Source organism: Centruroides sculpturatus, unplaced genomic scaffold (assembly GCF_000671375.1).
Source record: "Centruroides sculpturatus isolate CEXI.00-Female unplaced genomic scaffold, Cexi_2.0 scaffold1789, whole genome shotgun sequence".
In the NCBI taxonomy this organism is placed as follows: Eukaryota; Metazoa; Arthropoda; class Arachnida; order Scorpiones; family Buthidae; genus Centruroides; species Centruroides sculpturatus.
The window spans coordinates 85,478-111,515 of NW_019385895.1; the positions used below are offsets into that span (position 1 = coordinate 85,478).

General features: G+C 36.4%; 1 protein-coding gene across 3 annotated transcripts in view; it reads right to left on the reverse strand.

Moving 5' to 3' along the window:
- LOC111612453 (LIM domain transcription factor LMO4-like) overlaps positions 1–25,778 on the reverse strand; it is a 31,974-nt gene extending 6,196 nt beyond the window's left edge. Inside the window, exons 1-2 of one of the 3 annotated variants that reach the window (XM_023353668.1) lie at positions 25,490–25,778; positions 12,694–13,126 (exon numbers count right to left, since the gene is read on the reverse strand). In XM_023353668.1, the coding sequence (XP_023209436.1) occupies positions 12,694–13,016 (323 nt within the window). In that variant the 5' untranslated portion in view covers positions 13,017–13,126; positions 25,490–25,778. Of the gene's footprint in view, positions 1–10,685; positions 11,142–12,693; positions 13,127–23,953; positions 24,342–25,489 lie in introns of those variants that run through there. The other 2 variants (XM_023353669.1, XM_023353667.1) reach the window with 2 other exon arrangements.
- Between the last annotated feature and the right edge of the window lie 260 nt (positions 25,779–26,038).

The window sequence follows — 26,038 nt, forward strand, 5'->3', positions numbered from 1 at the left end:
TCTTAAGCCATTTCTTACGAATGTATTAAGCGGTGGCATAAAAAATCGCGCGACTCGCTTTCTACCCAACAGATGGCAGTAAAAGCGCGTTACTATACGGTATATACATACAAACACCGTAAAAGATATTTACAAGTTACATTTTGTTATAATAATTAAAAAAAATCGAGCGGAAGACGGTAGTATATACCCGGTTTTTTTAATATCCAGCTTTAATTCGGAGCCGTTGCAATTAATCGCGGGGTAAAAACCACTTAAAATTTCGAAAAATTAATTACTAAGAAAAAGTGTGTTTCAATTGCAGTGCTGCCATCCTAATGAATTCCCTATTTGCCGCATCGGAGAGTCGACTCTAATAAAATGTGTAATGTAATGCGTTAATTAAAAACGGGCCGAGTTAGCCGTAATTCACGGCGTTAGTCTACTTGCTGGGTTCACCGCTTAACCATGCGTACTAACAAATGAGAATTTCTAGCGCAACCGGGAGAAGGAAGACGAAGGTAAAAAAAAATCTAAGGGAAAAAGAGTAATTGAAAAGAGCTGTTTCGGTTTCTCGCCACTAGACGGTGCGATTATCGGAGGTCCTGGCTATTGAACCCCCCGATATAAATCATTTGATGACGTCCTTTCAGCGGCGGATGTTATCTAATACCAAACTAAAGAAAAGATTAGATATTAAATGACAAGGTTATTGGTAATTAATGGTGAACCCCGATTTCCTTTTAATACATTTAGGGCAGATTCGATCGCGCCTTCTAAGAAACCATCCATGTGACATCATTACCTCCACCCACCGATTCGCAAATAAACCCTCCCCGGCTCGGCCAAACATTCTAATGCACCCTAACCAGCGGGCCGAGGGTGGACGTGGCCTCTGGATATTTTTAATTAAAACGCATCGGCGCCGCCGATCGGAGTAAAAATCGATAGTTTTATTAAGTTATCTAAACAAAAATCGGGTACAACGAACTTAATAACCGATAACTCTTTCCCCCGGTGTTTTTTTTTCTTCTGTATCCTTGAACCAACAGGTAGAGGGACATGCGGCGGAACGAGTCTGCGCACGTGCGATCTCGCACCAGCTGTGTGATGGTAATGATCTTTTAATGATGTCATACGTCTAATTAGGACTGCAACGCCGCTTCGTCTAATTACTGCTGGCGATATGTGTTCCTCCCGTAGCGATTTAGGGGGCCGTGTCGCCCCTCGAGAAACGAGCCTTCATTACCGCGCCAACTTTGCATACATCTGTCAACATACATACAAAAGGTGTTCCCCGTTAAAACAGGTACATGATTGTAGCACCCATTCACCGTAGACGAAACGTTAATGTAGTCGTTGGTATGCATCGTAGCGTTTGTGATTTGCCTAATCATCCAAAGACTCGCAATTTACAATACGAACTGGCTGAGCGAGGAACAAACCACTTTTTCTTCTCCCGCTTCTGTCCGCAGGCCTGGAGTAGACAATCGATCACCTCGGATCGGTCTGCGTTCTCATTCAATTATCAGAATTCTCCCCATTATTTCTTCCAGTACGGAGAAAGATTGTATATGGTGGTTGGATACGCTAGCAATCTTTAAACCAAAATCTCTTTTTTTTTCCTTCTTCTTCTTTTCCCCCTTCTTGCTTTCTTTTCCTTCTTCATTCCATTCCCTATTGTGGCATTTCGGTTATAGTGGAAGAAAGTACAGACCGAATTTGCTGAAGCGACCAAAATGGTTTTCGATTTGAGATTGAACAACACTGTGCCCTATTAAGGATACCTAAGTCGTGTTTTTATATAAAGAAAATTTGGTAGTTAAATTTTCCAACGGGCTCAGGGATTGGCGAAATCGAGCATGAATTACCCCGTACTTTTTCCCTCGTACATAACGTGCTTGGCCCCCCATTTTTTTGACATTTTTAATTGTCTCGATCCGCTTCCGTAACGCAGACATCCGACTAGGAGTGCACCAGTTAAGGATTAGATTACCAATGACATATGACCACTCTTCGGCTACGTCAATCGTAAATATCCAATAATAATAATCAATTAGTTGGCTAATAACCACAGCTGCGTAGCTAAACAACTAATTAAGTCAACCAACAATTTTACAATCGATAACATCTAATTGAAACACAGTCACAGCAGCGCGGGAGGAAAAAAAAGAAAAGAAAAAAAAACCACGATAAGGGAGATTAAAACAACTCATTAGCAAATTTCGGGTCGTTCGTTTGTAGGACATGGATAAATTTTTCTTTTAAAAAGTTACAAAATGGAACCGAATCAGGTGTACACAACAATCAGTCCATCGATGATAAAATGGAAGAGGAAAAACTTCAAACAAAATCGAATTACCACTTTCCTTTTGATCAAAACGAAGGCTTTCTTCTTGATTAAAAACAAACAAACGATCACTTGATGGCAGTACCACTTCACCTGATAGAATTAAAGTTACATAAACGGCATTGGAGCAGGACCCCAAACGACAAATCCCCTCTTCTCGCCCCCGCTCCAAATAAGACAAAAGGTTCGTTGCTAACTACTAATTGACTTATTCTCGTCGCCATCTTTAATACGTAGGCGATCGCTTAATGGAATACATTTTCCAGTCGACCTACAAGTCTACGTTTTTGCGCGATGAGTCTGTTAAAAAAAAAGAAAGAAAAGGCGTTAAACCGGGTGCGACCGATTCTCGTTACGTATTTATCGAAACACAACGCATGCCTAACGTCAGGAGCTAGTGACACCAGGCAAATGATAATGATAAACAGGAAGAAAAGGAGTTGATAAGGGCGAGCGGAAGCGTTTTAAAAATCGAGAAGATATAGCACTTGATATCCAATATCTACCGGTTCTAGAGTGATCAGAAATCATTTAAAAAAGATAGAAAGAAACATCTTTAAGAGAAGTAGGTGACAGGGAAAGTGACACGTGATGTATTGCCTGTGATAGATCCGTACAGCTGTTGTCCCTAGCGTTATTACAGCTCTACCGGGAGACCGTTAATCCAATGTTGCTTCTATCGATATTGAAGTTGTCCCCTTCCTCAATATCAGTTGCCCTCTCGACTTAGCCGCGATCAAGCTGCTTTGGATATTACACGAGCAATATATCCTTCAATCTGTCGCTGGACCAGGGATACTTTATTGACTGACCACCAAACAATAAGCCTTGCACGGAGACTGGCGGCTCCCAATATGGCTGACATTTTTTTGCCCTTTTCCTCCCCCGTCCTTTCCCAAGTCCGGATATTGGCCTGTCCAAACGTTTATTGTTGTCTGCTTGTCAAATTCTTTTTGCTATCTGGACTGTATACAGCATCGAGTGCCCAAAAATATATATATATATTAAAAAATCTCTTATCATTCATAACATCTCCGTATTTTAATTAAAATCTGCTGTTATCAGTGCTTCATGTTCAATTATTAATTTGAATATGCAGTATCACATTAGGCCTACACATTATCACTATTTTATTACCCTTTAACATTACTCATTAAACATTAAAAAAAATCATAATTTTTTACTTTTTTTTAACGTCCGAACCGTTCCAAAAAGTAATTTTGACAACTTTCTGGCCAATGAGGAGTGCGGTTTTTAAGTAAATCCATTTCTATGTTTGCTGTACGTACTGTACCTTGATTCATTTTTATTTTAAAGGAAGGAAGAGAGATACAGTATCTCGGTTAATTTCACCTTTTAACTAAAAAATGTACGAACTTTGCTATTAGAACATTTCTAAAAGCCATTTAAGGAGGTTTTTTTTTTCCTTCCTTTCCCTCANTATTGGCCTGTCCAAACGTTTATTGTTGTCTGCTTGTCAAATTCTTTTTGCTATCTGGACTGTATACAGCATCGAGTGCCCAAAAATATATATATATATATATTAAAGCCGATTTTTTTCTTTTTATATATTAAAATATTTCAGTTGCCCGTGATTTCCGAAATTAAAAACTAAATAAAACCGTATCCCAATAATAACAAACACGAGTATATAGCCGCCAGGGTATATTAACTGAGCGGAGGAATTACCCCCGTTTTCCTCTGTATTTTTTATTATTATTATTATTTTTTATTTTGTAGAAGGGTGGATGCCCGTGATTTCCGAAATTAAAAACTAAATAAAACCGTATCCCAATAATAACAAACACGAGTATACAGCCGCCAGGGTATATTAACTGAGCGGAGGAATTACCCCCGTTTTCCTCTGTATTTTTTATTATTATTATTATTTTTTATTTTTTAGAAGGGTGGCCGCTAGCCGACGGACTCTTCCAATTATTCCCGGACGAGAATTTTTATAAATGTTTTCGACGTGTATTTAAAAAACTTCCAATAACGAAATGCATCCATTTAAATCACCGATACGGGGACAGACGATGTCGTCATCGGGACGTCGGCCAATCGGGAGACGGGACGATCACGGCGCACGTGCTTCGGGCTAGCGTTCCGGTAGACGCCCTACTGGGACGCTCCTAAATTATTCATGTCAGCTATACAATGGCTGTAATCACTGCAAAGTCATTTTATCCAAATTACAACGATGGTTTTTGTCGTTGATGGTGAGTTGATTTGACACACCCAAAGAGACTTGCGCTATTACATGCGTGTCGGTTATTCACCTTTACTTTTTCGCTCAATGATTGAATAGATTTCCAATTATGATATCTTACTAGGCGACGAATATTCACACTTCTCCGGACACTTTTCCCTCCCCCCGTTAATTCGCGCCCGAAACAACAACCACCGACAATACACCTCCCCCCTCTCGAAAAACCTCGCGATTTTTTTATTTCATTTTATTATTATATATAAATATATATATATTTAATGCAAAGTCCGTTTCTTCTAATTGCATAATTGAGATTTCGTGTTAACATTCTTTTCGCACTTTTTGCGGTTTTTTAAGCTGTAAGAGCCTGTTACGGAGCTGGAGCGACATCAAAATTTTATAGGCGAAACATCTTCCAATCCCTATCATTAATTCAGCGTTTACAAAAGCTGACTTTTGCCGCTGAAGCCTCGTACTTAAATTTTATTTTTCTTTTTTAAGTTCCGTAATTGCCATCTTATATATATATATATATATGTAATTTTTACTCTAGAAAAGGAAATGCGCGCCAAACTCGGAGAAACCAAAGACGGATGTTGTTTTATTCCATCAGAGAAAGAAGTAAAATGGAAGAAAAAAAAGAAAAGAAGAAGAAGAAGAAAAAATAAAAATAAACTTGACAGTAATTTCTCCAACCCGGATGATGTTTTAAGTGTTGCCGAAACGAGCACTTGGCGGTTGCGGTTTTGGATCTTTTATAATCTGCTTTTCTGCAATGAATGCTCCTCGACACATCCATAATATGAGCGGGCACTTAAAAAACGCCAAATGGTATCCACACGCCGCATTTATCTGCCCTTTAAAAAAAAACGCTTGGCGTGTTTAAAAGCCGAACTTTGTATAACGCGCACTTACCGACTTTATAAAATAACGCCACTAACTAGAGTTTATTTTCTACGTTAGAAAAAACTAAATAATTCACCGTATATAACGCGCACCCCTTCCGATAATCGGATGAGAAGGCGGAAACTGAGGGATGGTTCCTCCGTTACTTAATTGTAACGAGAAACGATTAAAATACTTCGTATCTTAATTACAATAAGAAGAATTTTAAAGAAAATAAAAAAAAACGGCCGGGGTGTAAAACACGGCGAAACTTTTTAATGCCGGTTGGAGTTGGAGTAAGACGCGTATTTCTACTGACAGGTTACATACAATCACCACATATTAAGCAGTCTCAAAGGATGAATCTTTTTCTTCGACCACGTGACTCGAGTGACTGTGTTTGGCACTTCGTTACCATGACAACTAGCCGACTGACCGTGGGAAAGGGGAGACTGTGCTAGACAATTTTCTCTCCTTTTATTGGTGTGTCGATATACTACAAAGTATTCCATATAGGAAGGTTGGGAATGAAACGCCAACATATACATATATTCGTCGATTTTCTTTTCTCTGGCGGGGAGAGGAGAAAGAGAGCTTTGTGACAAATGCTGGATAATTTCGGCGGATTTTCTTACGGGGATCCGCTTATTTTTCGTGTAAAGATAAGGAAGAGCAACAACACGTGACGACTCAAATTATCGTACGGTTTCGTTTATACGTACGCGTTAGGCTCAAAAATTAATCTCCCAACGATTCTACGGATACATATTTTTTCATTATTAAGCAGTGGACTAGCGATTTCGCGTGCAGATTGCGAAACGAAATTAGATTACGTAGTCACAAACGTTTTTAGTGCGGTAAGTTGCGTGCTGTTGAGAAAGCATCACATTGGGAAAGAGGGTAGACGATGCCATATATATTCTATATACCGAGTCCGGTGCGGTTTAATATAAGAAAATATACATAATTTTAAAAAAGAAAGATAAACATGGCTAAGAAAAAAAAAACTAATTTGTGTCGGCAATCAATTTACGATATCGTTTCCCGGGGTTACGATTGTAAATGCGACAATACGAGCATTATACTATGAAGTTATGTTAAATTCTTATCTCTTACGGGCCTCGAGCTAAACTCCAACTTTAAAATTAGTCGTGGAACAAAGGGAACATCCAAATTTAAAACCTAGCCAATCAAATATTCGGTTGTGTACATTATTTCGAAGTTTAGACTAGCTCACTCTTAGGAAATTTTTTCTTTTTTCATATAATTTAGCATTCGTTTGCGGGAATTTAATATGTAGATTGAACCAACTGTAGAAAGATGAATTCCTCTCTTTCTTTTTTCCCCCTCCCGTTTTGTTTTTATAATTCTAACGTCGATAACGAGGAAAGTCCTCTTCTTAAATTGATATTTAATATTTGCGGTAGGTCTGACTTTAATGAGGAAACAGAAATTCTCTTTCGAAACACGTGGATGCAAAGCCGCATTTCCTCTTTCGATCAGCCGTCATTGCTGCGAGTAAAAACTGAAGAGAGCGAGAGAGAGAAGGCAGAAATGTCACTTGTCCGATGACGACAGCTTCGGCAGCCACCTGATCACGTGACGCAAAGAAGGTCAAGGTGAGCAAGTGAGACATACACACAAACAAAAAAGAGAGAAACAGAGAGAGAGGGAGGAAAAAAAAAAGGGAAAGAAACAGCGCCTAGAGAAAATAAAACGGCTCGTTTCGCCTGCATTTCCCTCTTAATAATTACAGAAGTTTTATAATTGCAACACGGAAAAAAAATCATTCTCGATCGAGATAAATAATCTAAAGTAAAATTAGATAAACAAAAAGAAAAAATGGTAGGCCGTATATCAAAAATTACTCCAGCTATTCCTCAAGTTGAAGTTGGAGAAACTAAAGCAAGAACCGCAACCATTTCGTAACTGGAAAGGAATAAAAAAAGAAAAAAAAATACGACAAAAGGAAAAAAATATTCATTGCATCGCTTTCAGATATAATTTATTTACTAAGTCTTCCCATATCCCATCACTCAAATTGGACAGCCTGATAGGGGGAAACAAAAGAAGAGGGAAAAAAGAGGGGGGAGAAAGAGAGAGACGCCACGAAATGAATCAACCAGGCCTCGGTAATTTGACGCTCTATGCATAATTAAATGTTCATCTTGGAACCAATCAGGTTAATGCACATGCCTAATCACAGCAAAGTGCATCTCACTATCACACCTAATGCACAAAATTCGTTTGCTGTTTCTTCACATTGCCTTACCATTACCGACTCCCCCCTCCTTTCTTTATTCCTTCCCCCCCGTAAACTTAAAAAAAAATTTCCAATCCTTGATTTGATTATTTTAAAATAAAATTTATAACATATAAATGGAATATTCAAATTTTATAAAGACAAAAAAAAATGAATAAATAAATAAGAAATAGAAATAAAAACAGGAGAAAGGTTGAAAATTCATTTTAATAATGAAGAATCTTTCTCTGTTATCGTTGTTTCGAGCGAGCATTTGGAGTATTTTAGTAGGAAAGTTGGGATTTAAAAATGGTAAAATTAATATAAATTTTGTATAAAGAAACATTGGGTCGATTATACCAACTGTGCACAATGGGGTCGATTCGACAAGAGATTTAATCAAGACTAGATTTGCACACATTAGGATAATTGCATCTTTTGAATAATTAAATGTAATTAACTCAGATGTAATTACATTAATTTGCATGATAATTAAATTAATCTACCTTCTACTCTCTCAGTTTTGTCGTCGGACAACGAATTAACGAAAATATGTTTTATTATTTAAAGGGGGGTGTAGTTTCGAAAGTATTTAAACTTTCCAAATGAGAACTGCCGAGTAAAAAAAAGAAGAGAAATACACATTTATATCCAATGTGCATCAAAAAATATTCTAGAATATTATAATATTCAAATAGGTTACCTAAAAGTTTCCTTATGTATCAGCGATATATAATTAGTCTGATATTAATCTCCTGCTTCAACAGGATACAGGTGACCTCCTCCAATCCGGTTTAAGAAACATTTCCGCTTTAAAGATTCGAGTAAACAGGTATAATATGCGCTGGAATTTAATGTTAGGTGTGCTAGCATAATAATAATAAAGGACGGAATGGGTTGGTAGAATTAATAATAGATGGCGCCATGCGAAACAATCAAAATTACTTAACCCCCCTCATCGATTTACTCGTTTTGCCTTAGATCGTTTTTATTAAAAACGATCCAAGCCAGTCTGTCCCGATATTACGTTGTTTTCGAGCGTTACCTTTCATCCATTACCGTGCAGGCGATGCCTACCCCCCTGGAGAAACTTTAACATAAATTACAAAACATCTCGATAACATACTCGCCAGTTAAATCTAGTCTTTCGGACACGATTTAATCAAATGCTTTAATTATTTTAGTATCTCTGAAAGAGACACTCCTCACGCGGGATGCCATAATGGATGAAGATGCGAAGTTAAAGAATTATTTCATCCCAAGAAAATCGCATAAATTAACAATTGTCGGGCGAAAAATGAAGAGTTTTGCAGGAGAATTTGCAAAAAAATAATACCTGAAGGTATTAAAATACTTTTTAAGAGTTAATAACAGTTGCAAGTATGTCAATATCTGCCAAGAGAACTCTTTGTACTGGACATTATTATATAGTAGGGAATGGCTAGTTCGATTTAAAGTTTCGTTGACTAAAAACTGCATAAATTTCCTAGGAAAAGTAGTTAATCTCGAAGGAAACTTCAAGGATTAAATACTTTTTTTTTGAATTAATAAACAGTTGCAACAATAAAGGACTTCTTGCTTGTAATGAGATGAAATTTGGTCAAGGCAGGAAAGGGATTCAAAATAACTAAAACTGAACAGAAAACAAACATTCATTCTGCTATTGTTAATAATTGCAACACATACATCTACTCACTTTTCCAGGAATATATATATATATATACACACACACACACATATATCTGTATTTTATATATTTTGTTTTCTGCTACTCTCTCTCTTTTACTAATTTCGAAAGCTTACAGGAAATATTCCTGTCCTAAATTTGCATTTTTTTACATAAAAGACGGAAGGATAACATCTAAATTTCCTACCTGCTCTACTGCTTTAAAAATTAAACTAAGAAAGGATGGAAAAAAAGGAAGAATATAAAAAAAAAGGGAGAAAGAGAGAGAGAGAGAGAGAGACATTCCCTTCTTTATACAATATTAAAAGGTAACAAATGATAGCTACGGAGCATTTAAAGAAATTTCTATTCCTAAGCAGACTATGTTGACATTTTTGCAATTTTAAAGATTTATTAAAGGAAATAAGCAATCCGAAGAAATTCAACGATCGATACGATAATATGAATTTCAAATGAGAAGAGAATACATAAAATAAAAATACCAATATATTTAATTTTACAATATTCGCCATATCTAGAGAGGGGGGAGAAAATTTATAAATGGTTCTGATCTTTCCTTGGGTTAAAAAAATAAAAAATTGAACGAATTTTAAATTGACGAAATCTTTTTTTTTTTCTTCTTTTCCTCGCGACAACTTTCAAATAATTCCTCTTTCCTTACATTTAAAGGAGTTCAAACAAATTTATTATTATTAAAAAAAATTATATAGGCTATATACACACACACACAGTCAACAAATAGTTTCTAATCGAGAATTTCTTTAATTAGTTTTATCGTCCTTTATTCTAATTATAATTCGGGATTTAATAACAATAATCATAAAGCGAACATTTAAAAAAAAGGGGGGGGGAGCGAAAACTATAAATTACAAAATAGCCAATAATTATGTTTATCAGAGAGGAAACATTTAGTGAAGAATTAGATCTATTTTTCGTTGTGGAAGATTTCGATTAAGTGAAGAGTTGTGTAAATTAACAAAACAATGCCTTGTGCAAATGCATTTTTAACAGAATATTCTTTCTTGTCGTAATGATTGGTGATGTAGCGGTGCGTAAACTGTAATGATGATTAATACGTAACCTTAATTAAGAGTATTTACTAAATCGATAAACCTTCTTCAGTTTAATGCCATATAAGTATGGCTGATATGATTAGAAAAAAAAAAGGAAATCTCTTTGAATAAGGTCTGTCTAAAGTCGACTAGAGAGTGTTGTGTACGTGTGGATTCTTTTTTTATTATTATTGCAAATTTTTTTCGTCTCTTCTACATGGCAATACATCAATCTCGGGAAAAATTAAAGAAATGTAAACAAATAAAAAATATTGAAATACCTGATATAATCTGTTTTGCACAATATCATTCCTGCTTTTGTAAAACACGAACTTCCTATATCTGCCAGCGTCGCTTGACAGCAAGAACACTTGAGACAACCATTGTGCCAATAACGGTCCAATGCATGAAGCAAAAAACGATCTAATATTTTTACTCCGCAGCCAGCACAACAACGAATACCGGCATTTGCCATATGAGGAGACTGATGATGATGGGTCTGTTGCTGATGAGGTTGAAGAGGGCTCATTCCCATGGTGGCATGGTGCCCCATCATGCTCATCATTTCACCGTGGCTCGTCGGAGGTTGACCTGGGGGATTCATGATTCGAGGTTATTTCCAAATAAATTAGAAACTGGCATCAATCTCGACACAGAACGTCGTGATGGCTAATCGATGCTCCATGATGCTCGCTCGATGGACAATTAATGCATCTGAAAAAATCAAGTTCGAACAGATGTAAGTACATTTGGATTTTCTTCCAAATTTAATACATTAAAGATTGTTGCAAACAAATTCATTGATACGCTCGTTTACGCTGATAAACCATGTATTTTTGTTACGTTGCAAGCAACTTGTATGAAAGAACATTACAAGTGGAGGAAAATTCAAGACACGATTTATTCACCCATATTAAAACTTTGCTATTAACAAAACTTCGGATACTCATTAGATTTTCACTAGAATATCAATTAATTTTCTTTCATTATAAAGCTATATTAAAGCAATTAAAATTTAAGATTGAAACTCGGCAATAGCTTTCATGGTTTTGAATACAAAAATTAGACTTTTTGTTTGTGAAGATAGGAAGATCAGCAAACCTTTAAGTCTCGTTAAGTTTACAAAGAAATTATATGGAACAGTCGTCGACACTTTAAGCAAATATTGTTATATTCTTAAATATTATAAGATGTCATTTAATTAATACAGAGAAACCCAACTGTTGTAACACGCTGACAAGTAAAAATATACACACGCTTACTAAAGGAATCGCAGGAGCATATCCCAAATTTTGCCAATTAAACTCAGAATATTCTACATTTCTTAATGCGTTAATATCAAACAAACGTTATATATATATATTAAAAAATCTCTTATCATTCATAACATCTCCGTATTTTAATTAAAATCTGCTGTTATCAGTGCTTCATGTTCAATTATTAATTTGAATATGCAGTATCACATTAGGCCTACACANGGGGGAGAAAATTTATAAATGGTTCTGATCTTTCCTTGGGTTAAAAAAATAAAAAATTGAACGAATTTTAAATTGACGAAATCTTTTTTTTTTTTCTTCTTTTCCTCGCGACAACTTTCAAATAATTCCTCTTTCCTTACATTTAAAGGAGTTCAAACAAATTTATTATTATTAAAAAAAATTATATAGGCTATATACACACACACACAGTCAACAAATAGTTTCTAATCGAGAATTTCTTTAATTAGTTTTATCGTCCTTTATTCTAATTATAATTCGGGATTTAATAACAATAATCATAAAGCGAACATTTAAAAAAAAAGGGGGGGAGCGAAAACTATAAATTACAAAATAGCCAATAATTATGTTTATCAGAGAGGAAACATTTAGTGAAGAATTAGATCTATTTTTCGTTGTGGAAGATTTCGATTAAGTGAAGAGTTGTGTAAATTAACAAAACAATGCCTTGTGCAAATGCATTTTTAACAGAATATTCTTTCTTGTCGTAATGATTGGTGATGTAGCGGTGCGTAAACTGTAATGATGATTAATACGTAACCTTAATTAAGAGTATTTACTAAATCGATAAACCTTCTTCAGTTTAATGCCATATAAGTATGGCTGATATGATTAGAAAAAAAAAAGGAAATCTCTTTGAATAAGGTCTGTCTAAAGTCGACTAGAGAGTGTTGTGTACGTGTGGATTCTTTTTTTATTATTATTGCAAATTTTTTTCGTCTCTTCTACATGGCAATACATCAATCTCGGGAAAAATTAAAGAAATGTAAACAAATAAAAAATATTGAAATACCTGATATAATCTGTTTTGCACAATATCATTCCTGCTTTTGTAAAACACGAACTTCCTATATCTGCCAGCGTCGCTTGACAGCAAGAACACTTGAGACAACCATTGTGCCAATAACGGTCCAATGCATGAAGCAAAAAACGATCTAATATTTTTACTCCGCAGCCAGCACAACAACGAATACCGGCATTTGCCATATGAGGAGACTGATGATGATGGGTCTGTTGCTGATGAGGTTGAAGAGGGCTCATTCCCATGGTGGCATGGTGCCCCATCATGCTCATCATTTCACCGTGGCTCGTCGGAGGTTGACCTGGGGGATTCATGATTCGAGGTTATTTCCAAATAAATTAGAAACTGGCATCAATCTCGACACAGAACGTCGTGATGGCTAATCGATGCTCCATGATGCTCGCTCGATGGACAATTAATGCATCTGAAAAAATCAAGTTCGAACAGATGTAAGTACATTTGGATTTTCTTCCAAATTTAATACATTAAAGATTGTTGCAAACAAATTCATTGATACGCTCGTTTACGCTGATAAACCATGTATTTTTGTTACGTTGCAAGCAACTTGTATGAAAGAACATTACAAGTGGAGGAAAATTCAAGACACGATTTATTCACCCATATTAAAACTTTGCTATTAACAAAACTTCGGATACTCATTAGATTTTCACTAGAATATCAATTAATTTTCTTTCATTATAAAGCTATATTAAAGCAATTAAAATTTAAGATTGAAACTCGGCAATAGCTTTCATGGTTTTGAATACAAAAATTAGACTTTTTGTTTGTGAAGATAGGAAGATCAGCAAACCTTTAAGTCTCGTTAAGTTTACAAAGAAATTATATGGAACAGTCGTCGACACTTTAAGCAAATATTGTTATATTCTTAAATATTATAAGATGTCATTTAATTAATACAGAGAAACCCAACTGTTGTAACACGCTGACAAGTAAAAATATACACACGCTTACTAAAGGAATCGCAGGAGCATATCCCAAATTTTGCCAATTAAACTCAGAATATTCTACATTTCTTAATGCGTTAATATCAAACAAACGTTATATATATATATTAAAAAATCTCTTATCATTCATAACATCTCCGTATTTTAATTAAAATCTGCTGTTATCAGTGCTTCATGTTCAATTATTAATTTGAATATGCAGTATCACATTAGGCCTACACATTATCACTATTTTATTACCCTTTAACATTACTCATTAAACATTAAAAAAAATCATAATTTTTTACTTTTTTTTAACGTCCGAACCGTTCCAAAAAGTAATTTTGACAACTTTCTGGCCAATGAGGAGTGCGGTTTTTAAGTAAATCCATTTCTATGTTTGCTGTACGTACTGTACCTTGATTCATTTTTATTTTAAAGGAAGGAAGAGAGATACAGTATCTCGGTTAATTTCACCTTTTAACTAAAAAATGTACGAACTTTGCTATTAGAACATTTCTAAAAGCCATTTAAGGAGGTTTTTTTTTTCCTTCCTTTCCCTCATAAAAAAGTATGAGCCAAATATGATGCCATGGATTTTATTGAGTACTATCCGATAGAACTACAATGAGTGAAAGCTTCAAATCAGTCCTCTATATTGACAATTGCGGATTTTTTCGGATCGATGTGACAGTATAAAACTCTTCGAGCTGATAATTTTTTCCTATTCATGATTTTAAAATGGCAGAGATCAACGTCCGATACCTTCGAACAGAGAGGGGGGAAGAAAGAAAGGAAACGGAAATAGTATTTTTCTTAGGTAGACAAATTTATTAGTATCGAATGATATACTTAAAGAAAAGAATGATAATCACTTTTAGGCGATTTATCATCGAGAGATCCTGTTAGAGGCCATGATAAACTAGTCATTGTCTTTGCTTAGAAATTATTTTACGGAACGAAACGTTAAAAAAACGAAAGAACAGGGAAGTGTGGCTTATAAAATAGGATAATTTTAGCAATATTGCTCATTATGAACGGAAAAAAAGGCAATTTTATATCAATTTATAATCAAGGAAAACTTAATTAGAAGTCACAGTATTAAAGTAACAATTAATAGATTAAGAAAAAAATATATATTCTTAGTTAATATATCTTTGTTTAAATAAAGGTTAAGAGGAAGAAGAGGGATCTTAATTATAAAAAGATATGCAAATCAAAGAATAACGTTATTAAAATGCCGTACAATGCGTAGATGAAAAGATAGCGAATCGTTGGAAATAATGAAGTTGATTAATGTAACTGATATAAAGAATAAATTAATTAGAACAATTTAAGTGGAAAATTAAACTCTATATTACGAAACTCCCCGGAGAGCGAATAGGTAAATTGTACGGAAAAAAAAAACTGGTAGCCAGATATAGAATTTTCCACTGACGTGATCGCACTTTTAAAAATCCTTCGCCCCTCATCTTTATATATGCAAATGACGTCGAACGACGTCCTTAACGGCAGGCCTGGACGAGCTGGCCCAGTTTGCGCTCCTAATTACGAACAAGTAGTCCACAAAAATTAGGAATCGAGATTTATCCCGGTTTACAAGATAAATATAGAAGATTCGCTCTTGATTTCATCGAGAAGAGAGTGATGTGCGAGGTTAAAATTAGAAGATCCCAGCGGATACTTTAATGTCTGGTAGATAGTCATCGGAGCAACGGATAAAGCCCGCGCCTTAGTGGAGAAATAAAATTTCAAAAAGGAGAAAGCAAGAGGAAAACGCTCCTAGGAGAGACGGTAAAAATAATAATTAATGAAAAGTAGAAAATTGATTATTTTCACTCAATCGAATTATTTGGCCGTTTAGATAATTTAACTATATGAAGTCTATCAGAGAAAATTGCACTTGGACTTTAATACTTTTACAACCCTTTTACAAAATGGCCCATTTGCTAAACTGTAAACATATTGGGTTAACAAGTAAATCTTTACATAAAATGCTATTTACGCACACATCGATTCACCCTTCTTGATGTTCGATCCATTGTAGTATTATATTATTTCCCTTCGAGACGACCTCTCTTTAATATTCCTGGCGACGGCTCTAGTTTAGGGTTGTATCTTTTAAGATCCGCAGCCGGAGAAACGAGGTATGGAGATGGCAATTTTAAAAATTACGATAGAAGATCCGTCGCGTGAATCCAACTAGTCGAACGGAACGTGTCGAAAAGTAATTGATGGACTAGATTGGAATTTAATCAAATCGATTATGAGATCAACCGAGTGGACAATGCCCGGGCGCTAATTAAAATGGCGGACACTCGAAAATGCGAAAATGGCACAGAGGGGAAGTTGACCGTCAGATATAACTCAATATATATATATATAAAGATTGCATCGGTTACGGATAGTTTGGTGATTTTTATGAATTACGCCGTGCTTTATTCTAGGAGCATAATACTTGAGCCATGGCCGTTGCAACGATTTAGTCATTTCTATTTCCCTCTCTTTGCTTCTTTTCTTGAAACTAAAAACTCGCAAACCGATTACACTCGGAAGCTTCCATTTCGGTTGCCGGGAAACGAAGAGGGGGAGAAGGATCTAAGACAAGAAGGGAAGAAATGATTATGTTAGCGAGGGTGATTGGAAAGTCTTTTTCTTTTCACCCAGCCTGGCACCAAACCGTACCTTTTACTCTCGGTAACTGCATATTTAGATATAATAATAACAATAAAAACTCTTTACAATATTTATTGCCGTAAGAGCCGCTTCTTATTTATCTAAAGAACTCGCCATTATACGTACAAATTCATAAACAGCGTCGGAAAAAAATATACTTTCCAGCTTGATTCGCCCATTTTTCTTCGACGTACTGCGAGCACTTGTCTTCAAATTTATAAATAACACCGGAAAATAAATAAATATAAATATATATATATTATTTTTGCAGTTGATTTGCTCGCTTTCTCTCTAACAACACGGAAACTATTTACGTACGGTACAAAATATACCGACGATACCGGAAAAAATATTTTTGACATTGATTTGCCTATCTTTTTCGAAAGTTACTAGGAACATTCGTGACGTCATCGGAGAAAGACAGGTGTTTAGTAGAGTGACAACTGTTCATTATGAACCTATTACTATCGGCAGTGTCAGGGCGACAGATGTCCCTTTTGTGAAGTGTCGGACAGGATATTAAAAATGCTTATTAATATAGGATACTGGCCAGATATTAGCGCCCGGGACAATCCAACTATAGGACACTTTTACATAATTTCTTATAAAAGTGTAGCGGGAGGTATAAAGCATAAACACACACACACACACACACACACACATATATATATATAGGGGGCAGTATTAATCTCCGGTGCGGACCGCAAGAAGTGTCAATTTTTCTGACGTGTCACGTGATTCAACGTCACGGCTATTTACAATTTCAGCCAACAGCAGGCGGCAGACGAACGACCGATAAGCTGTACGCAACCCTATTGATCCCAGCTGACGACTCAACACTTGTTACCCGTTATTAATATCGGAGTTGATTTATTTCAACACTCGGGGACAGCAAGAAGGGCAATTTAGGCGAGCTTGGAAGTAAAATGGTGAGGCATCCATCATTGGCAATAAATTATTTTCGTTTCCTGTTAGACATGTTGGGAGAAGAGACTACAAAATTCGTAAATCACGACCGGACGAGATAATTTAAAAAAATAAAAAATAAAATTAAAAAATAAAGGCGAATTGACAGAAGCAATACTCGCGACATTTGACCTCAATATCACAAACAGAACATAAAAAAAATGAAATAATACATTGGAAACACAATAGAACGGAAAATTGTTACGCGCGTAATTGTCTCCATTTCTTTCTTTTTTTTAGGGCTTTTGGAGGTCGTTTTTAATACAGAAATCTGCATACATGGCATTGGAAATTGCAGATATTACAGTGCGCATCAGCGGGCACCCGAAGACGTGGCCCGAGAACCAGAAAATGGTTGGAGTATAAACAAACACATCTTTTTTAATGCAAAAAAAGAGAACGCTTTTCGAGCATTTCAATCCAACCAGCAAAAATTGCGTGGGATATTCGTAAGATCTGCAAATTTCCGCTCGGATCCCGAATATCTCATTTTACACAAGGCAGAAGAAAGTTGAAAAACAAGGAAATTATTATTAAATATTGCAATGGAAAGGGTTTTTCCATAAACAACAGTCTATCGAGATTCAGAAGTGGACTCGGAAGAGTCCCGAACAGAAATAAAGTAACAATTTCTGGAGATTTCAGTTGGGGGAATTGTTATATCAATTACCGAACGAATTACGATATTAGATGAGGCGTTTATTGGTAAATAATTCTCGAATAACCCTCTTAATACAAGAGCGGAATCTATTGGACTCGATCACTTAGAATCAAGCTCTTCAATTAATCCACATCTTAGGATTTAAATTAAACTAAAATATAACAAATATTGGTTACTCTGGCGATGTATTTGAAACCATTTTCAGTTTCTCCTCCATTAATATTAGCTTCCAGTATTAATTTGATTTATTTTAATTAAGTTTAAGCGCTTCATTCGATAAGATACGACACGAAGACAAGATTTATATTCGGAGCAATATTACATATTACGTTCTTCGAATAGTCCAACCTATACTGAAATTTTCCTGGTCCACAACTGATTAACGAGTGTTTATTATATTATTCCAAAGTCTTTTTTTCCCATTTTAATTTTATTTATTTATTTAATGCCGTTTAATTTTCCTCCTCGTAAATCCTGCACGTAAACCGGTATTTAATTATCGGAAGGGAATTGTTTCTGGTTTATTTGCGCTCCTGGAAGATCTAACGCGGATTTTTAATTTCTTCCACTGTATAGTATCGATCAAGTTTCTTAAATGCTAATAAAGAAATCAATTTTGCTCTTTGTAATAACAACTCGGCGATTAACCCACGAGAATGGATAGAAAAGTGACTTTTGTATGCTGCCTTCTAGCATTGTTAGCGTATAGCGCGCGGGAATTAATTCCGAGTCGCTTGCCACCTGGATTTTATTCTTTTGCCCTCCCACATTTGTTGTCTCTAGCTCTCAATCTGGCCAATTAAACCTTCTATTCTTGTAAGCCATAGGGATAATGCCATATTATGTAATCAGCAAAAAGTTGGAAAATTTACTCAGACACCATAACAATGAACTTGGCATTGTCTTGTATAATTGAAGGTTACAAGAGCGAGAGTGGTGGAATGGAACGTTATACGCTGTGCGATTCAAAAAATCAGTTCAATTCACCCATAAAATTATACTACCGACGACGTATTTAACGTGTTTCTGCAAAGATTTTCGCCTTCAGCGGCGTAATTAAATTATTAAAAATAGGCCATATTTGGCGCTGCTGCATGCGCCATGATACCGATCGACTTATGTAAGTTTGATGCAACACGCTATGCAAGCAATTTCTTTTTGCATGAAATTAAAAAAGCAAGCAAATGAGAATTCGAGCAATCGAGAAGTAATTTTCTCGGAACGTTTTATTTTGTTTGCCTTTAATTAGTAACTGTGTCCAATCAATAGCTTGATAAAGTCTCTCACATTGCCAACAAGCAGCTTCCAACGTTGATGTTGTATACGAAGTGTTGATATATTAAAAGAAATTCCACTGCATTAGCAAACACGATCTCCGTGTTATATAGGCAGAAGAGAGGGAAAACTGCTTTCACGTTAAAATTAAATCGTCTTTTTAAAAAACCAATCATCGCAGAATTTATCAAGAACGTCGTCTGCACTCTACTACGGGTTAATGAAAACATATTTTTATCTTCTTAAATATGATTTAGTCAACCTTCTCGACGGGTAGATCGCGAGCCAACGTCCGAACTTTCCTAAAGTCTTCTACGGTAACTACGTTATGACATTTCACCCCAAATCTAGTACCGCCTTCTCGTAACACCGAAAAAAAAAGAAAGAAAAGAAATCCTGGTAACAAGACTATTATTATGTTGATTATAGGGCATCGTATACCCCGGGGCCAGGGCCACACGAAAACCATGACTTCGGTTGTCACGTTTAACGAATTCCAACTATGCGACGTCTAAACGAGGAAAATGGGTGATATTTTTGTCGATAAATTACATCAGTACATTATGTAAACTATCCTAAAAATAAAAATTAATTCGTTTCGGTGCTTCGTGTTGATTCATCCGTTTTCGACTCGAAATTCCCAAAGGCTACTCCCAGTGAAAACAGAGATGATCATTATTTTCCAAAGTTAGATTTTGTGCCCTTAAACACGCCGTTTACTATATATTTTTTTCACTCCTCCTCCACTTCTACTCCCCTACTTGTTAACATAGACGTTGACTTGTTATATAGAAAATCTATATCTATCCATATATATAAAGTCTATATAAAAATAGAAAAAAGTAAGAAAAAAAAAGAAAAAATGAGATTTCCGAAAGACGTTCTCCCGTACTTTTCCTTTGAGATTAACACAAAACAATTTATAAAAACTTACGTTAAAACGCACCACTTCCAAACTGTCGTCGCCAATCAACGTCCAACGGACGAATGTGACGTATTACCTACCCCCCACGTGATAGTAACTATAGCAACGGATGCCATCAAAGGGATGTCTTACAAGCGGGAAGACCAATTTGCTAAGGCAGGGGTCAAAGGAGATTGCAGCATTTCAAGATATCGTTTTCATTTATAGCTGAAAAGAATCAATTTATAGATCCCATATCTTCAATGTTAATCTTCTAAATGGTAGCAACTGAATAAATTAGATCCAGAGGTTTTTAGCATTTCGTACAATGGAATAATATCTATAATCACAAATCTAATTGCGAGTAGAGCCTTCCATTAACTGATTAAAAGAAAAAAGAACTTTATATGTATGTATGTATATATATATAGAGAGAAAGATATAGGTATGGGTTTTTACGCATGGTTATAGAGGCATCGTCGAGCGATTTTTTCACTTTATTTGCATCCGTCCCTCTGCCAGATTTGTTTATAGAGAGGGTTTATAAGGAGCTTTCAACTCGGATTGGTAAGACGTTAGCATCGGGGTCGTTTGTTAAAGGATAGCACTTTCACAAATTACACCATCATCGAAATGTCGGTGGTGCTACCGTTATTATCTGGATTGTATATAAAAAGCGCAGTCCCCTTTCCTCTTGGGAACCCTACTAACAATACAATTAACTGACTAACATCAAACCAAAAATAGAAGCCGGCCAGTATAGGTCAGAGGTAAGCGTGTGATACTTCGGAGATTCTGGCAAACGTGGGCCAAAATCTCGCCACTCCGCCTATTAACACGCTATTTATGTTTATCAACTCGTTGTTAGCCATATCGATAACGCTAACGGTGAGAGAGTCCCGTTCGAATAGAGGGATGGGGGGAGGAGGAAACGCACGAGCCGATTTTCGTAACTTTCTGGTAGAAGAAAACGTGCTGCGGATGTTAAAAAAAAAGTTCACACGAATCTTATTTGTTTAATTGTCGTCATTATTATTTTTAAGCGGATGGCTGATTAAATAGCAGAAAGGAAAGAAATGACAGAGCTGTAATGTGTTTGTTAAGGCATCAATGGATCCACTTTTACTTATCTGTATGTACGGACCCAACTGTATGAGTAGATGTGGCGTTCAATTACGGACGCGGTTGCAAGATGGCGGGTGTCGTCATGGCAACAAGCACTTCAGTTGTCGATACAAACTCGATGGATACAATAGCAACCAATATGGCTGCAGTTTTATTAGACGTCGTTTACGAGAGCATGACTGCATAACTATGTTTTTTTTCTCCCCCTTCTTCTTTTCTGAATATTTTCTCTCCCCCCGAAGAGACTCGGCGTTTAAAAAGACGGAGGAGAGTCGAGCAAATGGGGATTTATAGGCGAAAAGCACCCCCGTGGCTCATTAGGTGGGTGGGTTCAAAAGGTTCCTGCAATCTGGTGACGATCCGCAGGACGGGAATTTATAAAAGCACCCGAATTAATAATGTCGAAATTCATTTACGTTCGGAAAGGTGTTATTTATCGCTAGCTCTTAACAACCGGTCCGTAGCTTTAAAGGCAACTATCTACTAATGACAGTGCTACAAATCGCTGTCTATCACCTGTCTTAGTGTCAATTATAAGGTAAATTGGTTGTAAGGAAATGCCACTACCCCGGAGTTTAAAGAAAGAAATAATAATAATAATAAAAAAAAAAGCTTATCACCCGAGGGAAGGAAATAAGCACATACTTTTGGCACAGACTCTTACCCTCCGTATGCCCCATTCTGACCTTGCCCATTTTCGAAGCTACAATGGGCCGCTAATCTTTTAATCAAAGCTCCGCTTTCCTATCAAAAGCATTCACAAAAGTATCTCCGCCAAAATGATGGCCGGCAGTCACGTGACGGCGAGCTGGACACTGACCTTCGCGTGTCCTCTAATCGCACGTGCTGAGGATAACTGCCTTTCGGGTAGTGTTTTTGTCGACTCACCAAACAAGCGGTTTCTTACCAGGATTCGGGTTAGGAAAGCCCAGGCTGTTAAAAATGCCGAACGTCCAGACGGTTAGAGTTAATAACCACGTATCAGATAAACGATACACGTATCGGAAATACGATCGCGCAATTTTTAGTCATTAAGTAGCGTGCGAAAATTACATTCTAACGATATTGTAAATTTTTTTTTTCTTCCTCTTTCCCTCCGCCTCCCGACTCATTCGATTTTCACTCCAAAAATTCCCTTTTAAGCTATAATTTCTATAAAAGGGGGTTGGAAAAGTATATCCCTCCCACGATAAAATACATATCGGATTCAAACAAGCCCATAATTTCGACAAGATACCAAGCCGAAAGCAGTTTACAATCAGCTTTTAATACTGGACGAACAGAAGCCATTAAGAAGGGCAGTAAAATAGCATTGCCGCCAATGTTAAAACGTCAAAAATCTTAGTCCACGCGCGCGCGCACATATCCAGCATTTAAAATGTAAAATTTAACGGAGGAAATTTATTATGCGTCGAATACAATAAATCAGAACTTTCGACTCTGTTGACATCATAAAATTCGGCAAGAGTGTTTAGAGAAAAGCAACCTGCACAGAGAAGTTAATCTGAGTGCGACCAGTCAAATTGGTGCATCTACCGAGTCTGATATGAAAAGAGAAGGAATCAATTTTCTCGACTCGGATGCAGTCAGGCTAATCGCCAAGGTTCAAACCTTTGCGTCTGCAATAACTCGATTAGCATATCCACTTTACTACTAACACATCCGTTTAGAAATGCCAAACCAATACTTTTAATCTTCGCTTTTTCTATTAAGTCCCACTCTAATCAATTAGTCAATCCAACACAATAAAAATACACACCTTCTTCCTTAAAAAGGACGTAATAAATAAATTCTTGTCGTTTGCCAGACTTTTAAAATGCAAAATAACATTCATCATTTGCCTTTTATAAAATTATATTTTTCATTTTAAAAATTTTAATTTAAACTTTTATTAAAATTATAAATGAATTGTATAAACACCATTACTCATCCGTCAACTAATTCGATTTCTAACCAATAGTCTTTTTCTTCTTTTCCTCTTCCCTCTTTTAACCTTAATGGCCACGTTGATTAATCATTTTTAATCTTCTTTTATTATTATTATTATTAACGAACCATTGGCTAAATAATTATATATAAAAATATATATATTATTATAAATATATTTTGCATAAATTATCTCGATTTAAATAAAATTAATTAGCTAATCAATGATGTAGTTTTTGAACGCTTTGGCACTAAGCCATTACATCAATACAAGTTTCGATGAATTTCGTATATATTAGAGCGTTTTGCCTGTCTCGACACTAATCAAATTAGAAAATAATTTTAAAGAATATTTAATTAGGAGAAGAAAAAAAAATTCAAGGCAAATTACTTGTACACAGAAGATAGCCGTTCGGTTGTAACGACATTTCTTTGCCTGACCTCTGCTTTTCTGCTAATTGTAAAACTGGTTTCTATAACAGCAAGGCCTTTTTGCTGTCAAGGCTAGCCTAGGTTCTCCGTACCCACAATGCAGTGCGGAAAAAATCAACACCAGATAGACGAGGGAAAACAATTAAAAAACATAAACAAGTGGGCAGGAAAAGAAAAACTAGTAATAACAAAAGCCCCGACAAAGAAACGTAAGCAAAGTTAACTAACGTGTTGCCAAATAAAACACTTCTTAGGTGTTAAGCCGTGTTGTCCCTATTTAATAATTAACGCCGGTTGCGTGCACACGACAAAATCTTAATAAGCGTTTAAAGAAAATTATACCTTAATTTGGTCGGAATAGTTTTTCCTGGACGTCAAACGTTGCTGAGTTTTATGTAGCAGAATTTGTTCGCCTAAAGGGCTAGCTAGCCCTGACCCCCTTCAGAAAAGGCCGGGACAAAGGCAACAGCTGCGAGCAGTGGCTCCACAGTCCGGACCCTTCATTAGTAAGTGACTCATTCTTCCAAGGGAGGGAAGGTGGATGGCGAATGGGATCGGAAATATAGACAACAAGCAATCATGCGGAGTGCACTACGGACATAAGAGATGATTGCTTATGACAAGCGAGCAGTAGTCGGTGTTTTGCTAGCGACTACGAGATGAGTAATGGATAATAACGTTACTAATAGTTGATAAAACTCGCGGCATTATCGCGTGTAGCTATTTTTATCGATTTAAACGCCGAAATGATTTTTATCGGTCCGGTAAAAGCCATGAAAATAAATTTCAAACTTCGCCTTATTAACTCCATCCGTATTTTATTAATAAAAAAAAAAACAAACGGGGATCAAAAATTAACACCCGCCGATTAAACCGATCTAGCGGAGTAGCCTGTTCCAAAAAAGGAAACACGGGGGAGAAGGGATGGCAGGGGGTTGTCACGTGACCACGGGCCGCGTACAGCATCCCGAGAGACGATTTTAATTGTTTGTACGACTCATTGTGTGTTCCGAGGGAATAATATTGCTTTAATGGAAGTCGGACAGCTCGGTGTCATTGTTTGTGCGCCTATATTAATGGAGCGAAAATCGGAAAAACGTATAGAAACATATCTATATAGAATACATTTATATTTCAATGTTTTCTATCAGTGAGAATGCATCGGTACAGATGTAGGTATATGAATACATATGTAAGACACAAACAGGGACTCATATGTCCCTGGACATCTCTCTGGAAAATTGGAAAACATCACTAGACGTAAAGCCAAAATCGTAAACATAGAGTAACACGAGAAAACTGGTCATCTACAGAAATATGTTCTTTGGGACACGGTAGTAATAGAAGAGATGGTTTCATGTGGGAACTTACAACTAAAGCAATAAAGCATAGCCGTTCTTTACTCAAGTAAATGCGAATGTTTGAAGGGAAAACAGAATGAATAACTCTATTTTATTACTTGTCACTTAAAATTCGATACATTCGCCAATTTCGAGCGGGCCGCCGGATAAAAGTTTCGCTACGATTTGTTTTCTTAATAAACATTTACGATTTAACAAGCCGACTTACACGACCAGATGTCATAATAGCCCGGGGGTTTCTGTCGCGATTACATTGGACTCCCCGAGGTGCAGATGGACCTCCTAGGTATTATCTCACGTGGTTAGCAACGCACTCCAATTTAGTAGCGCATTTATGACTAATTTAGAACGTCGGAGTTTGCGAAATGGCGTTAGTACCAGCGTACTACGCCGACCCGACGTGACAGCACACTAAGCACACGGCAGGGCCGTGTCATGCTTAACTAAAAACCCTACTCCATCCGAATCGTGTTAAGCCATCGGAAAAACTAATGTACACACTTAAATGCTAACGTACCTTTGACGTATCCCTGAGCTTGGAGTTGCTTGGCTTGTCGGACAGCTCAACTCACACAACACAGCCTGTACAAGTAGCTGTTACCGAATGACTACAACGATGTTGACGACCAAGACACAACACAACAGCAGACGCTTCAACACAAGTCGAGTCTTACAAGCTGATGAATAGCAGAGTAATGAAGCCGTCAGGTACAGTGTCCCCCTTATTCTTAACCTAGGACTGAACGCACAATGGGCGCCAAAACAGCTCGATCGGTGGTGTGCTGCTCGCTCACAACAACATGGCGTGGGCGACCAGTGACATCTAGTAGCCGAAATCTGCATCATTTTCCAATGCAGTTTAACACCGACGATAAGCGCTTTAAAGCTATTTAAATCCCAGTTACGCTTATTAAATAAGTAAACGCACGAAATGTCACACATTACTAAATAATTTACCGCGTGCTTTTATAATAAAAATCTTATTCCTTTATGTTAGAAAAATATTACTCTATTCTAATTAATTCTACATAAGTTACATTCTTATAATATTTAATAGCGCTTGATT